This window comes from Nyctibius grandis, chromosome 2 (genome assembly GCF_013368605.1).
Source record: "Nyctibius grandis isolate bNycGra1 chromosome 2, bNycGra1.pri, whole genome shotgun sequence".
In the NCBI taxonomy this organism is placed as follows: Eukaryota; Metazoa; Chordata; class Aves; order Nyctibiiformes; family Nyctibiidae; genus Nyctibius; species Nyctibius grandis.
Genome location: NC_090659.1, coordinates 123,965,355 through 123,983,934, shown reverse-complemented (window position 1 = coordinate 123,983,934; position 18,580 = coordinate 123,965,355). Strand labels below are relative to the sequence as shown.

Genomic DNA, 18,580 nt, shown 5'->3' with positions numbered 1-18,580 from the left:
AAAGCGGGTGACGATAGAGCGGCTGCAGCCAGGCCGTGACGGTGCCTGTCCTGCCTTCCCACCACAGGCGCGTCCCGCGGGCCCTCTGCTCCAAACGCGCCCCCAGCCGCTCTCTCCCCGCAGACTTTCCCTAAATCTGCCTTTTCCACGTCAACATTTTTCTCCCTTCCAAGTTTCCCTCCTCAGACGATCGCAACGCAACACGACGCGGCGCGGCCCGGCCCGGCCCTTCCCACGCCCGCAGGCCGCAGCCCGTCGCCATGGCAACCCGCGGGCCTCCGCTCCCGCCGCGGCGGCTCCTCCCCCGGCCGGGCGGGCCCAGCGCCGGCCCCCGCCCGCCGCCGCCGCCGCGCTCCGGGCCCGGCGCCCTTCTCCCTCCTTCCCCTTCCCCTTGCTCCGCTCTGGCCTGAAGCGGGCGCCGCGATGGCTCCGGCCGCAGACCGGGAGGGTTATTGGGGCCCGCCGACCTCCACCTTGGAGTGGTGCGAGGAGAACTACGCCGTCTCCTACTACATCGCCGAGTTCTGTGAGTGGCCGCCCCGGCCCCGGGGGCCGCGTCCCGCCGCCGCCTCAGTCACCCCCCTCCGTGCCCTCACCCCACTGACTAGGCCCCACGGCAGGGCAATCCCCTCTCCTCCATGGCCCCCTTTCCTGAGGCGGGGGCAAATGGCGGGGTAGTGGGGGCCCTGCCCCTCAGCCAGCCCCGGTGGGTGGAAATGGGTGTTTTCCTGTCCCTTCCCCTCCAGATCCGTGTCTGGTGTAGCCCCCTCTCTCCCTGTACCCCAGCATGTTGTTTGGGCCCCCCCCATCCCAAGTCTGTCCCTTTGGCCTGTGTCCAAAGCGATGGTAGGGTGTCCGGGGGCTTGGGGAGCCATCAAGGGGGCGGCTGAGGTGGGGTGGCCGGGTGAGGTGGGTCTCGGGGGGCTTGGCACTGGGGCAGGGGTGGTTGTGTGACACTACATGGGTGGCTGAAGAGGGGAGTTTTCACTGAAGTCGTGCTTGGGGTGGCATGCTGTGAAGCTGTGCGAGTCTGCAGCTCTGCTCCCCTTCAGAGGAGCGGGGAGCATCTGCCCGACCACGGCCGGTCAAACCAAGCAAAACTGTTCAGGGAGAGCAGGGAGGGAGAAGGTATCTTTGTACGGGACAGACATCTTCATCCAGGAGAGACACCTTTGCCCAGCTGATCTTTGGTGGGTCTTGACCATCATCAGGTTGCTCTGTTGCAGGTGGTGGGAGTTAGAATGGCTCGAAGGGTCTCTCTGTTGCAGGTTGTGCTCTTTTAGGACAGTGCGGAGCAACAGCAAGAGAGCAGGCCGTTGTTTTGACCTCAAAACTCTGTTATTAAGAGGCAGGCAGGAATTTAGATATCGTCAAGCATATTTTAGGGAAAGAAGAAGGTGCTTCGACTACAGGGTCATCCAGCAGGCGCTTGAGAAGGGAGTATATTGTGGTAGCTGGTAAAGGATCAAGCCATCTGTCAGTGATGTTTTGCTGAAAAATTAAATATTTTTGTATCCTGGTCAGTGACTTTAAAGGGTGTAGTAGTTGTAGTTATGTGCTGCCACCTGACAGACACCCCGTCCTACAAAAAGCTTTCACACGTATGAGATAGGTGGCCGCTTTTGAAGCGTTAAGACCCTAGGAAAATAGTACTAAAGTGCACAGGTTCACCTGCCCTGAAGTGCTTGGAGTGGGCAATCTGAGGAGGCCTTTCGCATAGCTCGGATGCTTCAACAGCGCTTTGGAAGAGCTTGGCGTGCAGGAGGAGGAAGGTTCTGTGCGTCCATGCCAGGCTGTGACTCCTGGTTACGAACACTGACATGGGTGAGGGACCAAAATGAATAGTTGTGAAAGAAGTTTCAGAGTGTGGGAACGAGGAGAAGCAGAGGATCTGAATAACAGTAGCACAGGAGGCATAGAAACTCGGAGGAAAAGGGAAGTTGGTGTGTAGATTTATGGCTGAGAAGAGGCAGGCCGGCTGAAGAGGGAACAAAATTAAATACTCTTAAAATGGGACAAACTTAGAAGTTTTTAAATAGAATGAGACTTTTACAGAGTATGTATTTTTGCGTTTTCCTCCTGGTAAAAGTAATTTGTGAAATAATCCTCATAGGGAAGAGGAAGCTCTGTTGCTTCACCCATGTAAAACTAAATTTGACTAGCATGGAAATTTTTGAAATAATCCATGCATTGTTGGCCTTGTGAACTGGTACTTTTCATCTGCCTCTAGATTATGCAGGAGAAGGAAAATAAGGATGAGATTAATGGTGGGAGGTGGAAAGGTGTGTGTTCAGAAGAAAAAAGGGCTAATTATAGAAGGTCTGGTCCCTCCTTATGATTTTAATGTTTGGGACCACAGTTTGTTGATCTCTTAGTTGTGCTGAAAAAAAATGTGTGTAAGGACTGTGCTGTAAATTAGAGCATTTAAACGGTCCAAGATTAAAAAGCAAAACAGCGTTATTTTAGGGTTAGCTTAGCAGTAGATAATTTCAGTGGAGATGTCGAGATGGTTTAGATTTTCTTCAGCAATAATTCCGTAACTGCACTTTCAGGGTCAGAGGAAATAATTTTTTTTCCCCAACTTTCTCTAAAATACTTAATGTGAAGGTAATTACTTTGGAAGATAAGAGAGATGTTACCCTGAAATCTAGTTGGTTGCTTTAGCAGAAGAGCTGAGAGTATATTTGGGGTCTGTGTGGCCCAGTGGCCTTCTGCCATTTACTGTGCCTTTATCACCTCCTTACTCTACCAAAAATTCACATTCAGAGAGCACACAAACCAGAAAGTACAACAATATTTTTCTCTTCTCTCTCAGAGTTCTCATTGTGGTAATTTTTGATGTTGCTGATACTGTTTTTAAAACTCACGTACAGCCTGTATTATTTTAAATGTTACCTTACAGAAGAGTGGAAATCGCTTTCTGACTTCTCGCTGTCTTGGTATCACTCAGTTAAGCTGACGGTATTTAAAAATTTTGCATTAAATGTTTGTTATCAATAATTTATAAGAAACTATTGGAGGCCTGAGGCTTGAAGGATACTGGCAGCTCCAAATCAAATATTATGTTTTCCTTAGGTTTCAGGCTGAAGAGCCAAACTGAAAGCTTCTTGTGCAAATTACGTCTTTGTGCCATTTAGCAATTTGTTTTTAATATGCTAATTTTAGTACAATTTGCTACATTGTGTTCCAGAAGCCTACATGCAGTGCTTTGCCATTCACGCCTTAAAGAACTAGTGTAAATGATGGCAACTAATCAGTTGTACTTATTCAGAGATGTGAAGGTGAGGTAAGGTGTTTTTGTAGCACTTCATATTTGCATTCTCTTGATGTATCCCAAACACAATGACCTGTATTCAAAGAGTCATTTTTTTTAATAACGAAAAATGCTTTTTCTTGCCTTTCTGACTCTGCACCTAGCCAGTTTTCCTCCCTTGTGGAGGTGGATGACTAACTGCTCTGCGTCCTTCTGTAGAATATTAAACCAATTGAAATGGAAAAAAACAGTTGAAAAGAATTATTTTGCCAGCTTAACTATGTTAATCCCTAAAACGACTCTTATATCCCTCACTGATCAAGTCTATTGTATGGTGTAGTAATTCCTTCTTCAGGGTTTCTCAGGAGTTTTGGATTGACTCCTGTGCTAGAGGGCAAGCAGTAGAGATTATTTTTTTTTTAAGTAATCTTTTCCAGCTCCGTGCTGAATTACCCAACCCTTTGTACACCAACCTAAGCAAAATAATAATAATAAAGGAAAAAAACCAGCATTCTCCCACCGAAGCAAACAGAACAAGGTCAAATGTAAGTGCTGTTCTTTGACACTAAGTGCTTAAGTGTTACAATTTACTCCTTATTTTAGCAGAGTTGATGTTTGAGGCCAGTTTAGCTCACATAGTGTTCAGTTTTGGGGGTCTGGTTTGATGTGAATGTCTGTATGCCAAGTGCCTTACCCTTCTTGCATCCACTGTTCTCCCTGTAAGAAGAGTTTGTCTTGTAGAATATGAGGAACGGATATAACTAATCTTCTTGGATTTCCTTTGTTGAAAACATGGAGAGTAGCGTCAATGTAAACAAATACTTTAAATTCAAAGGAGCCCTATGTGGTACCCAAGGTCTTCTAATTCTCACGGGGGCGAGTTTGTTGTTATCAACTTAGTGCTGTGTTTCAGTTTGGATCAAACTTGAGTTATGTTTCCAGGGATGTGAAATACTGCCTTGAGCTATCATCGCCCACGAGTAATATGCATCATCTACAACATGACTGCTTTTGAGATGGTATATCCTTATGTTGGGATTTACAGCAGCAAACATCTGCAATATAGCTTTGGGCTTCCCAAGGAACTGGTGAAATGGTTTGTTTCTTGGCTTTTGGTCCTGTCTCAGTATGTTTTGCCACCTTCATATAAGAAAAGATTTTTTTGTTGTTGTTGTTGTTACCAGAGTTAAATCCATTGCTTTTTGTTTTCATTAGAAACTGGTAAACAAATACTTGTAACTATGCTTTCCTTATGGGACTCTTACTTAGGAAAAAAAAAAAACAGATCATGAAAATCTGCCCATGTTTCTAGCCACTTTTCCTGCTCTTCCTTAAATCCTTCCTAGTTTTGCTTCAGACAAGAGATAAGAGATTGAGATAACTGCTACCTGTGTTGTTAGATGTGAGGTATCTCAATGCGTAGGCTGCCATCCAAGCATTCTCTACATTGTGAACAATGACACAAAAACATTGTGTTTTTTTTTAAGCTTTGCTCAAAAAAGACAGCTGTCAAAGATGCACCGATCTCTGTTTTGCGTGGGGATCATTACTTTAGAACTTAAGAACTTGCAAAATTTACTTAAAGTCAGAATAATGTCATTAATACTGAATTTTGACTGCCACATACGTACTGTCACCTCTTCCTCTTGGGCGTCCTGCTGTGTTTTGCCTTTTTTACCAGAGGCTTTGGAAAGCAGCCAGAGACTAGGTACTATCTGCGTGAATTAAAAAAATAAAATAAAGCGAACTCTGGCTTCAAGAGCTCTGTCTGTTCTTTCAGTAATAAAGTGGCAGGTGAAGGAAGAATCATCAGGATTAATTGGGTGTGATCAGCCCAGCTGCCTGGCTGCACCTGAATTATTTAAAGACATCGTGACACAGATGAGTTCTAAAGTGCGATTTAAGAGAAGACGATGTCACAGCCTCACAGATTTTAAGACTGAAAGGGATTTGAGTGTGTAACTTTAATGACCTAATTGCGGGAAGCCACATCACAGGTTTCCTCTTTAAATTCATCAGGCTCCTTGAGGGAGCTCCCTCAACTTAGGGGGCAGTAGGGATGAAAAGGTAAAGAGAACATTAAACTCATTGATGGTGGCTGTAAAGTCAAGTGGAGTGTATAGAAAATGTGCTCAGCTGTGGGGTGCTTTTTAAGATGAACCCTTCTAGGTTGCTTTTTGTGCTGAGGACAAAAAGAAGTTGATAGGGGGGTTCCTTTCTTTAAAGAATACTATTATAAGCCAGACGGATGATCTCTGCTGTCGTGCTTTCTTATGTTTTTAATGATTTTAAGTGATTTTGAGTCAGTGGCAAATGCTGCTGCATTAATTTACTTCCCTTCCCAAGTTGCAAATATATATACTTAAGCCTGAAGGTGATCTTGTGGCACTGTTTTGATGCATTTTGCCACAATTAATGATTTATATATATATATTTTTTTTTTTAATTCTCAACTTTTCATCTCATGCAACTCAACCTTTCATCTCATGACAGCTTAATTTTCTGTTTTCCCGTTGAAAGATAGGGTCAAAGGCTTTTGGAAAGTCTGTGTTTGTCTGATCAACAGTTCTCATTTGTCCATCGCATTATGGATATGCTTAAAACGTGATGGATGCTGTGGTAATGGACCACACGTGTGTTTGTCTACTAACGCTTGTGGAGTTATTAAGTGACAATAAAATTCTTAAATATGGTTTAACAAAGCGTTTGATTACGCTATAATTAGTGCTTCATATTCAGTACTTGTACAGCTGGCAATTGGACATCTGCCACTCCAAATGGTAACAGAGCAGTGGCATTTGTACAATTTAATTTTGCTTATGTGCAAACTAAGGCAGAGAGGCTTATGAACTGCACGATACGAATTTGTAGAATATATGTTTGTAGCTAGAAACAGGAAGATTAATGCAAAATAAATTATGGTAAGGGAACGCTGCTGACTTTTAAATGCCTTTAAATGAGCTTTTAGTCACAGATAAAAACTACTGTTGTCATAATTGAAAGACAAAAATGTTTTTAGGCTGGGGTTTGTTGTGTCTTCTTGTGTGTGTGTGAAACTGCTGTTTATGTAATGTATTTTCCATATTTGCTAGAGCCTTTCACAGATCAGTGGGGAAGATGTTTTTTAAACAAAAGAAAGATTTAGTAATCGCTGCAAAAATGTTCAGAGGAGCTCTGGGACTTGTCTCCAGTCCCAACAGCTCAGCAGTATATGGTCGTTTTATCTTGCAGTGCATGCAAGTGCTAACACACTTGACTTGTTTCCCTGACTCTCTCAAAAGCCTGAGGAGGATCACAGAAAGGTTCATGGATCATGAAAGGTTAAGAAAATGTGGAAAGTTCTTTTAATTCAAAATATGTATCCAAAAAATTAAATTTATAATGCTAAAAGTGAACCCACTTAAGTGGTTATCAGGGAAAAGCTGCCTACCTTTGATTGCCTTGAGTTTTCTAAGTGTGGGGCTCTTTACACCTGCCTCATTAATTACAGCCATTTTTCAGTCTGTAAGCAGAGAAGCTGAGCTGCTGCATGAATTAAAGGTGCTTGGTTATTCTGTCGCTGTGGAAGTACTACAAAGAAGTACAAAAAAACCCAGAGCAACGCTGCTTTAGTGTCAGTCTTTTAGTCTGAATACCCCTATGTAGGCAAGCTCTGGAGAGAGTCCCAGTGATTTTGCTGGGCACCGTTTAGATTTAAGGTTTCAGGCACATACCCTTTTGTGCACTTGAGAATGTAAAATACTTGGGATTTTTGTGCTAGCTCAAAAACCTGCAGTGTCTGATGAGGATATTTTTTTCTGTCTGTTTTTAAAATTTAATTTCCTTGAAGAAATATGCTGCACGCGCACTGCGATCAGTGACTGAAAAACTGCCATGTTCTAAGTGATCAGTGTCGTCAGCATCTGCAGGATCATTATCTCCTTTACAGTATGGTCCATCGGCCTCTGGCAGTGTATGTACTTCAGCGTGTCTGGAGTTTGGGGGCCGAAGTAGCCCTCTCTGTCAGTCTCGGCAGGGGGACGCACCCTTTGTGCCCCCTCCAGCCTCACAAGGTTCCTGTCCAGTTCTTTGCCTTTCCAGCAACTGGTGACTCAACCTGCCCTCCATGATGCAGAGCTTTCCTGAGGGGAATTCCAAACTTTATTTAAAAATTGAGATTAGTGTCCAGCAGTATATCCGTTTCCCAGCTGTGTCCTGGGGCTTTATTTTATTTGTTTTTACATAATTCCTTGGTTCCTTTGGACTTGTTTTCTGAATCCAGTGTCCTTGGAGTGACCCTGGAATGATGTGTGCAGAGTGTGTCTCTTAAAGGATCTCCAGCTGGCTTTGTAAGCAAGAGGGTATTTTTCCCTTGCAGCCCAGTTCAGGCATCATTGCCCTGATTCTCCTCTCTAACTAGAGGAGCTGGAGAAGGGGACAAGAGTGTGGGCTGGTTCAGCAGGACGAGGTTCAGGATGTTAGTTTGAGACTCGACTTTTAGGTTTGAGCAAAAGGCAAGGCTCGATCCTCTTTAGGCAAGAAAGCAGACAAGCAGAATTAGAAAAAGACGTGGTGTTGGGGGTGAGCTGAACATCTGCCTCTACCTAACAGCACAAGGTGAGTGAAGGCAGGACAGTGTACGTAACTCATACTAGCCGTGCCTCTCCCTCAGTTTCTTCCTTCACATCTGCTTTTCTGTGAGTCATGGGTGTATGGCACAGGACACCAGAGTACGTTTTATATGAATTCCAACTAGCAGGATTTCAAGCTATCAACTTTATGGTCATAAAAGATGACCCTGGAAACTCTCTGATTTATACAGTGCTTTAAGGGGCTCATTATTTGCAGTGGAAGCTCAGGATGCTACTACGCTGTAGACTGGGTTTTTAGAAATTGCTAGTTCCAGTTGGATAAGGATTTTCATTTGGACAAGATCCAGCATCTAGGAATCAGATGCAGTATTAGATCAAAGAAGTCCTGTAGAGCTGTGTAGCATAGTTGAGCACTAAAAATAGTCTGGACACTGACAGTCTTGGGACAGAGCATTTCTGTATTAGATCTATCATTAGTTCATCAGGTTTTCTTCATCTTCCCTGGTCAACACCATTTGTTTCTTCAGGCAGAGACCTGCTTCCCAACTGGAAAGCACACTCCTGTGATCCCTTCTAATGGGTGTTTTGACCTTACAATGAGGAAACCCAGGGATACCTAGGAAATTACTTACATGCTTTGAGAAATAGGATCTGCAGATCTGGCTTTGTCTGAAATCAAATGAATCACCTACAACAGGAAGCTAAAATGACCCAAAGAACTGATTTTATTGTCACAGAGTGGAATTCACATTTCTTCTAGGTGAAATGAGTGTATTTTTCCTCTACGAGTACTTAACAAGGTTTGCTATGTAAGAAAGGGTATGTTTCTGTGCTTCTTGTTATAGAATTGATTGCTCTTAGAGGGAGTTTCCAGTGCTCTCCTCCTGCCAGAGACTGCCAGGTCTAGTGCTGGCCCCAGACTGCAGCAGGCAAGCTGCAGAGCCTTCGTGCTCTGTGGGTTATTACGCTCGGGAGGAGAGCTGCAGGGTGCATTTCTATACATATTCCCTGCATTCCTCCCACAGGATACAGGTTTTTTTCAGGTTTTAAATCTTGTAGACTTAAGAAAAAAAATACAAAATACATAAACTTGGAGTTGCTCCAGGTGATATTTTGCTCATGAATGAAAATTGATGCTTTTATCTTTTCTTATTTCCTTTGGGTTTTCTTTTTTTTTTTCCAAGTCCTTTTCACAGTTGTGGAAATGACCCACGTAAGCAGAGAGAACTAACTGTGTGCAACGTGCTGACCAGTGCAGGAGCAAACAGCCTGGAAAATTGGAGAAGCAAAACAGTTTGTCTTTATTTTTTTCAATTTAGTAACAGAAATTTAGAAAGAAGGTTGGCAATGTGCTTGTTGTTCTTAACGCCCTGTACCTGCAGATCTGGCTTCTGCAAGTGGGTACGGTTTAATGCCATCTCCATAAAGCAGCAGCAGCATGGAAGTTGGTGGCTTGCTTTAAAAGTAAAAAAAACAGATGAACATTGCCAGTTGTATTGCTTCTTCCAAGCTGGTGAGTGTGGTCTCTAATAAGAATCAGCTCTACTGAATTGTGTACACGCCTTGGAAAGCGGCAGAGAAGTGCACCGTGGTAGTGAAATCGTACAGCAGATGTTGTTTTCCTTCACTTAAACCAACTGCTATGGCTTTGTGATCTGTGATATCACAGTTGCTTTTCACGCCGAGGTTTGAGGTTTGGTGGCTGTTAAATCTTTCAAGGCCCAAGTTTTATCTTCCTCTGAGGCTGCTCAGAATATAGTCTTCAGCACAGTACTCGAATATTAAAACCCTTGAGTCCAACCCAATTTAATTTTTCTCGTCTTTTTTTTTCTTTATCTGTTCTAGGTTGCAGACAAATATTTTAAAGCTATTTCCTTTTCTTGAACGTATTCCCTTCCAAGCTCTTCAGCTGTTTTTCCTGCCTTTAAACTCTTCCGTGCTGATTTCCATATGCCTTTTGTATTAACTTTTTTTTTTTCCCCTGCTTTATGGTACTTTTTCTATATTTGTCTCAAGTCTGTCCTCTGAAAGTTTCCTCTGCTATTTTTTGGGCCACCATTTGTGCTTGGAACTTGGTTGATTTTGTGTTCAGTTTTCAATTGTTTATTATTCAGTAAAATTCACTTCTGCCCAAATGCTTGCCACCCACCTCATGACCTGTTATTGTGTGGGTACTGTATTAAGTTATATTTATAACAAAAAGGCAGCGTTTAAAGCTTCAACCTTCAGTGTGTTGTATATCTCTTCCTGTATTTGATTTAGATTGTGAGATATTTAAGATTTGGACTTTGATCTTACTGTCTTTGTGGAGAAGAAGCTTCTTTTTCCCTCTAGATAAACAGCTTTTGCCAAGGTTTGTGGGCGAATAGGCAACTGCCAGGTTTTTTTTCTTTTCATTTTTCAAGTAAGAACAAGAAGGTTGTCTTGAAATGACAGTTGGACAGTGACTAAAGAATAGTCAGAGTTAGAAGTTGCGCATCAGGAACGACAGTCTTCGAGTCTTGAGTTAGTGAATTAATTGGGTACTGGTGAAAGTTCTTGCTGGAGGTTGTCTATTAACTGGAAAAAATTGTGAAGTACCTACATAAAAGAGATAAAGTTGGATATTTAGGAGTGAAGAAGAAGAGTCTGAGTAATTTCTGAGATTAGGTGCCTTTTTTTATCCCAGTACCCCTAGGATTTTTCATTTAAGGCAGTCCTGCCAAAAAAAGTTAGTTACAGATGGGATTTTCTATTAGTACTGCTGCTAAGAGGGGGAATGTCAGCAGCTGGTGTTCAAATGGTTGATGTATATCTGAATCAGGCAGTGGTTGCTGACTGCTCTTATTATCCCCAGGTGCTCTGTTTTACATAGCATCTCACCTTTAATTTCCTACCATCCAAGTAAGGCAAAACTTGCTTAACAGGAGAGACTTCAATCGTTGTGGATGCCCAAGGGAAATCCATGCTGATAGCAAGAAAGGCAGGAAAGGAAGAGGATTTGGATATTGAAGAAAGGCTGCTCAAACTAAAGCTGCAAATATCTGGAAAAGAGGACTGACAACACATTATTCTCTGCCATCCACCATCCAGTGAGCATACTGGGCTCCCCAAATGCTTAGTGCTCATATCTCACTGCACAATGCCTGCAGGAGTCATACAGAGCCCCTGAGATGATACCCACAGCATATTGTGCCTCAAGTTGGTATCTCTGTGGTGAGAGCAGACAGATGCTGGGCTGGACGTACTCTGGTAGCTCAAAACTGTCAGCTGCCCAAAGCTGTGCTTTCTGTTCAGGACAGACCCTTAGGTTTAGAGGAGTTGGTGCAGACACAGAACGTGAAGCCAAGATGCTGGCACCAGCACAGAAGAAGAAAGGTTGGAAGGAGTTAAGTATGATGAAAATTAAATGGATGATCACTGTAACATCATGTTGGTCACTGCTTAGTTTTAGCAGTGGCTGAAGAGTAAGCTTCCACATCTTGGTTGTTTCCTTCCAGTCTGTCATTATCAGCCTGTCTTAAAATAACATCTAAAATGCATTTTATTTTGTTTTCCAGTAAAGGCTATAATAGCAGCAAAGCTGCCCTTCAGCAACGAGCTTATTGCATGTAATATTCTAACTTTACATCGTCTCAGCTTCATCTCTTTAGACTTTGATTGCATTTTCCAGCTGTAAGCACTTGCTTTCGGTGAGCTTTCTAGATTGATATTTCAAACGATCTGCCTATGTCAACTGTTTTTACTTTAAATTTACTTGCAAAATCCTTCCAGGTGTACTTCAAAGTAATTGGTCTGCTTGCTGTCATCTCAGGTGCACGTTTATCAGGGAAACGATGCTTTCTTTTCCGTGAGGCTTCCCATACTCTAGGAAAGCAATGTTAAAATATGACAGGATGGCATATCAGCTAATTGTAATGCAAATTTATTCCTTGTAGTCCAGTTAATTGTGGATATCTTGGATTGGGAATAAAATGTCCTGTAAAGGAGCTGTGTATTATCATATTTCTCCATATTTGTCCTGCAATCTCAAAAAATGGCCAAGGATGGATTCTGGCACTTTTGTTACCTCCTTAAATACTGTTATTTTTCATGTAATTGTCCCTTCAAAACACAAAAAAACATTTATTAGTGCTTCAGAATGCCCCGCACTTGTGACAGGCCTAGGTGTGATAGACATAGTTAGAGCCACAGTAAGATAACTGGTAAACCTGCCTTCAAAAGTGGAGAACATGGCTTTTTCATTTAGCTGTTGTAGCTATCTTTATTCTGGCCTGTCACCTCAGAATATTTCCCTTGCAATTGCTTTCATAATTATCTGTTAAACCTCACAGTCGGTTCTCCACATTTTGTAATCTGGCCTATTAACCCTCTTCTGAGGAGCAGCATCTCGTACAGACCTTGGTCTTCACTCATGAAAGGCTTCAAGACAGATCCCTCTGCAAAAAAAAAATATCAGTCATCCTTCCTCAAAAAAACTGTCCAGCCAAGTTCTGGGTCTTTAGACACTTTTTCTTCATTTGTGATAGTCTTTAAGAGTTCCAGGAGGAGGAGGAGGACTCCATTACACTAAACATTATAAGAACTGGTAACAAAAATGTTCGTTCTGGAAAGTACCCAGTTCTTACTCTGATGTACTTTCTGCTTTGAAGCTTTATTTATGAGAGGTGTTGCGGTGAGCTCGTTCACTTTTATTGTGGCAGGTAAGGATGGTCTAGTGGCTAGAGAAGCACTTTGGTGTTTGAAAGTCCTGGCTTCAGTTTTATGCAGGTTTCTTTGTGACTCAGGCACCCTCCTCTAGCCTGTCTTCTTGCAAGGATGTTGAGGATGAGTACACACAAGACTGGGGTTGCTCAGACACTGCAGTAATGGAGACTAAATAGGTAACCAATATGTTTTGGGTTTGAGGGGGAAGAGCAAAAACTTCTCAGCCCAGCAATGAATGTTTCACCATCTAAGCTTAAATGTGCATTATGAATGCAAATGTTGGATTTCTGGGATTGCAAGGGTATCAGTTTCTTACGAAGAAACATGTGGAGCTTTAAAATATGGATTTGTGCAGTATTAGCTTTCACTCGTTTATTTTTAGTGTAATATACATAAGAAACAAGGTCGGCGTTAGTACAGTCTCCTGTTAGTCTAATTTTCGAGTGTCTTTACTACACAGTAGCAAAGCACTTTGCAGAGAGGTGGGGGTGAAGAAAAGGATTGCTTAATTGTAACCTCAGGCAATTCAGAAGCGGTTTAATAAGTGCTTTTGTAAGACGTGCATACCAAAAAGGGGCTTGTGCATTAGAAAATACACCCACCCTTCACAGGTTTGAACTGAGCTTTCTTGTGTGTGCTTTGTTAGTCAGGAGTGTTGAGAGCTTTTTCTTCTAATTACCTTTCGATTGTTTTGAAGAACACAAATGTAACATGAAATACTGTAATCAGAGTAAAAATACCTACAAAAATATTAGCTGAACTAGTATGATGAATGCCAAGGGAATTAATTCTTCAGCTGGAATATAAGGCCATAAATCGGAACGTATCACTTGACACAGCATGTTGGAACTGCTCGTAAATGAGCACTGGGAATAAAAATCAAATTGTGTTGTTAATAATTAATTTTTTTTTCCTAAAATTACCTCATTACCCCTCTCCAATCCAGTAAATCACTGAAATGGTTTACCTTTTCTGAAGCATATCAGGGTATATTTACATATCCTGGAGAAATGGAGGCCCAACAAGGGAGAAGCAACCTAGAAGCTCTAGAAGCATGGCCCTACGTGCTGACTTTAAACACTCAAACCTCCCCGTTGACCACCAGCTCTGCAGCAGCAATGCTGCCTTTAGGTTTTCTGGCCTTGTCCCAGCACTTTGACTTAGCGGAAGCAGCGCTGTGCTGGGGCTGGGGCTGGGACGCGTGCGACTGGAACGCAGCGTGCTCACACTGGTGGTATGCATCTGTGTTGGTGGAGGAGGTTGGTGTTGAGGCAGGAGTCGGCTGCCTTCCTGCCTCCTTTGCTTCCTTTCTTCGCCCATGGTGGAATGTTTTCTTCGTGTATCTTGCAGCGTGTTGTCCACTTTTGTTTGAAACGGTTCAAGGATTTGTGTCTTCTTTTGGGAGATGTTGCTGCTACCAAATAAACTTGATTTCTAGATGTTCTACCTGAACTTCCCTTTTCCTTGTTTCAGTCTGTTAGTCCTGATCAGAATGCTCTTTAGTAATAAAAATAGTATTTTTTTTCAGTCTTTCCCCTACGTAAATCTGTTGGATTCCACGTTGCTTTCCTGTAGCTGCTGCCTGGCCAAGATGTAGGTAGCCGTTCTTTTATTTTTTTCCTTCAGATCTTTCTTTTCCTTTCTAATACTCATCTGACTCCTCCCTCTCATTTGTCCCTTACAGTTTTTGTCATAGTAGTATGCCAGCATCTATGCACAGCTAGATTAATCACAGAATCACAGAATCAACCAGGCTGGAAGAGACCTCAGGGATCATCGAGTCCAACCGTTGCCCTGACACCACCCTGTCAACTAGATCATGGCACTAAGTGCCATGTCCAGTCTTTTCTTAAACACATCCAGAGATGGTGACTCCACCACCTCCCTGGGCAGACCGTTCCAATGTCTAATAACCCTTTCTGAAAAGAAGTTCTTCCTAATGTCCAACCTGAACCTCCCCTGGCGAAGCTTGAGGCTGTGTCCTCTTGTCCTATCACTAGTTGCCTGGGAGAAGAGGCCAACTCCCACTTCACTACAACCTCCCTTCAGGTAGTTGTAGACTGCACTAAGGTCACCTCTGAGCCTCCTCTTCTCCAGGCTAAACAACCCCAGCTCCCTCAGCCGTTCCTCATAGGTCAGACTCTCCAGACCCTTCACCAGCTTGGTCGCCCTCCTCTGGACTCGCTCCAACACCTCAACATCTTTCTTGAAGTGCGGGGCCCAGAACTGGACACAGTACTCAAGGTGCGGCCTCACCAGTGCCGAGTACAGAGGGACGATCACTTCCCTAGACCGGCTGGCTACACTATTCCTAATAGAGGCCAGGATGCCATTGGCCTTCTTGTCCACCTGGGCACACTGCTGGCTCATGTTTAGCCGGCTGTCGATCAGCACCCCCAGGTCTCTTTCCGCCAGGCCGCTTTCTAACCACTCTTCCCCCAGCCTGTAGCGCTGCATGGGGTTGTTGTGGCTGAAGTGTAAGACCCGGCACTTGTTCTTGTTGAACCTCATGCCGTTGGTCTCGGCCCATCTATCTAACCTGTCCAGATCCCTCTGTAGGGCCTTCCTACCCTCCAGCAGATCGACACTCCCACCCAGCTTGGTGTCATCTGCAAATTTGCTGAGGGTGCACTCAATCGCTACGTCTAGATCATCTATAAAGATATTGAACAGCATAATGAAGCATTCCTTTGTAATGTGCTCACTTTATCACGTTTTTCTATGGTGTTTTATCTACCTTCTAATTTCATGATTCCTAGGATCTCTATGAACTTCCTCTTTAGAGTTCTGATTTTATTTTAAATACCTAGGGAGATCTAATAGTCTCTCTAATAACCCATTAGTTTGAAGTGTTATTTATCTGTACCCATTTTTATAGTTCTTCAGGAAGCTTTCGTACATAGCTTATACGGTTCAGTAATTGCTTCACTATTTGTTTCCTTCGGTATTTTTCCCATTTTGTTGTTAGAAATGTGGTGGCTAATACATGTTGCAGCTGAATTGCTGAAGTTGCAACTTCAGTTAATGTCCAGGTAAACAAAATCAAGGCTTGCTTGGTATTTGGAAAAGAGAATTACAGGAGGTAAGAAATGGATCCTGTCGCTGAAAAATAAACACTCCAAACAGCCCTCGCCCCCATTTTTTTGTTTTTATTTAAGGCAGCCTTGGTCCTGTGGGTCCAGCCTGGAGTAACGCTGTGTTGTGTTTCGCTGAGTACCAGGAAGTTTATATTGATCCTTCATGCACATTAGCAAGTAGGGAGTTTAGTAATTACATACTGGCAAAATTCCCATCGGGATGACTCGCTTTTCTCCCCTTGAGGTCCTTCTGAAATATCAAATGGAGACAGGAGTTTTCATTTCCTGACACTCTGAAGTGCAGTTATTGTAGACTTTGAAGTGGAAGATATTAAAAATGGCTGGTGGAAGTGAAAATCTAATTTCTATACTGCCCTCCTGGTGATAAGCCGTAAGCCAAAACAGCACAAGATTGAAATTAGGGGCCAAACCAGCTGATTCTGTGTAGCTGGGTCTTCTGAACAATCATGAAATTGCCTGTATTTTGAAATGTCAGTGATACAGACCTCCTCTGGGCTCTGGCTTAGTTATTATTGCCTGATAATATATAGGTTATGCTGTGTGGAAACTTGTTGGATTTCATTCCAATTAATTTCTCTGTTGAGCTTGCAATGCTGTGATAGGTAAGCTGTGAAATACTTGTGTCTTAGCAAGGACTCTCATATTAGATTTGAATGAGATTCTTACAGGGAAATACTCTAGATTCCTCCTCAGTCTTTAAGCTGTTAGGCCACCTACTTCTCCGGTTCAAATCTAATTTCCAGACACCTTTTTGTCTTTGTTTAACCTTATCTGGTGCTGCTGGGCCACAGGACTACCCTTTTTACGCCTGCCTTTCACTGTTATGCTGTGTGTGTTCATCTTTGGTTTCATATCCCTAGAGAGCCTTCCAAGAGAAAAATCTTTCTTTAAAAGAGAGGGTACCTAATGGTAGATGATTGTGCTCTCAAATGTGCCTGAATTGCGTTGCTTCGCAATTTCTTTAAATTTGGTAGACCCTCGAATAACGAGCTGTAGTTTGCACCAGAGCTGCTTGAGATGATTCCACAAACAAAAGCCATGAGACAGAATTCCTTATATCTGAAAGCAGCTAGAAGGATGATTCAAGTGCTGCATGATGCCATCTGACAGGCTTTGGTTTTTTATAATTATTTTTATTTTCTTCATGCAACAATGGAAAAAGAAGAAGCTACGTGATCCAGGAAGCGCACTAAAACTGAGTGTGCAGAGCACCACGATATCCAGACAATGAAATGGATGTTTTCAGCCTCAAGATCTTGTTTGTTTGCTTGTTTGTTTTACTTAAAGGGACATTTTGACTTTATTGGAACATAGGTATCTATTTTAGAAAATAGCAGCCACTTTCCTTTCTCCTGTTTCACAGTGCAGTGCAGTTGTCCTTAAGGGGAGGCTGAACGCCTGTAATGAATGTTGTGTTTCTTAGTCCTGATTTTAAATGAACTTTTTATGTATAGTCAAGTTTTTTAACTGCAAAAATTTTTTTCTTTGCTCTCTGAGGGTAACATCTATCTCTATTGGTTTTGAGTCTTACAGAAACCATAGCAGAGTGAAAAGTCTTCATTTGTCTGATAGAGAAAGAGCATTTTAACATTTGAAAAGGTCCTTGCAGTTGGTAAATCTTGCAGTCATTCTGTGTACAAACATAGGGGAAGGGATCACTGTAAATCACATTGGTCACTTTGTCAAAAGCTGAAGATGACAATTTTTGCTTCTTTTTTATAATAGCACTTTTCCCCCTCACTGCAAACATCACCTATATTCTAACTCTCAGTGTTGTGTTCCTTATGTTTTTACACCCTGCCTATTATTTCTTTATCACCATGTTCTGTTACAACTTATTTACAACTTTACTGGTTTTATCCTTTTGACTCCTCATCCAAATTTGTTGTAGAAATGCCTTTCTAATGTAGAACTAACTGCATACTTGGGGAAATGGAAACTTTATGAAGGTAAGGTCCTTCAAATCTGTGTACTGTCTAACTGTACCAAGCTGTCTGTATAACAGTAAGCAGTATATTGTGCCCATGTTTGCCTGTAAATACTATTTTCTCTTCAGGTTTATATTTTTTTGTCTGAGGTGCTCGGTCTTTGTGCAGATCTTTGTGCATTTATGATAATATGCCTATTTTTTAGGACCTGAAGATGACTCTGAATGTACGTGCATTGTAAAAAAGACTTGTCAGGTTTTGCTGTCATGTTTGTAGAAAAGGGTGCAGATGTGGTTTAACACTCATACAGCTGTCCTTCCTGTAGACAGAGGCCTGTTGAAATGACGTTTTGCATAACTTTGATTTTGTTCTGGAACCATATGGCATTCTCTCAATGAATACAACAGTATTTTGAAACAATGGTTTGCGTTAAAACAGTCTTGAAAGACTTTTCTGAAAATTTGTCAGGTCAGTCACACAGTCTGCGTTTATCATGATTAGACATTAATTTAGCACTTTATCTAGTACCGTGTATAATCTTTGTGGGCATAGTCTGGTTTACTACTCTGATAGGCCACCGCATCATGTAATCTGGCTTTTGAGCATACTGAGCTTCACCCTGAAAGCAGGTAGGTCCCTCATGCTGCACGTTTCTGTTGGGAAGCAGATGTAAATGTTTCCTCTTCAGTGGGAGGCTTTCCTCTAACTTCTAGCCTGCATTATTTAGGGTTAGTTTATATCTATTTATTGTTTTGTCAGTATTGTATTATCCTTTAGTTCAAGTAGCTCCCTTTCATCCTTCAACATCAAGTAGTTCAGGTTGGACATTAGGAAGCATTTCTTCTCAGAAAGGGTCATTAGACACTGGAAGGGGCTGCCCAGGGAGGTGGTGGAGTCACCATCTCTGGATGTGTTTAAGACAAGACTGGCCATGGCACTTAGTGCCATGGTCTAGTTGACAGGGTGGTGTCAGGGCAACGGTTGGACTTGATGATCCCTGAGGTCTCTTCCAACCTGATTGATTCTGTGATTCTGTGATCCATG

At 42.6% G+C, this 18,580-nt stretch overlaps 1 protein-coding gene across 1 annotated transcript in view; it reads left to right on the top strand.

The window, feature by feature from the left end:
* Nucleotides 1-362: 362 nt before the first annotated feature.
* ACER3 (alkaline ceramidase 3) overlaps nucleotides 363-18,580 on the top strand; it is a 64,715-nt gene continuing 46,497 nt past the window's right edge. Inside the window, exon 1 of the mRNA XM_068425287.1 lies at nucleotides 363-526. Coding sequence (XP_068281388.1) covers nucleotides 424-526 — 103 coding nt within the window. The 5' untranslated portion in view covers nucleotides 363-423. The remainder of the gene's footprint in view (nucleotides 527-18,580) is intronic.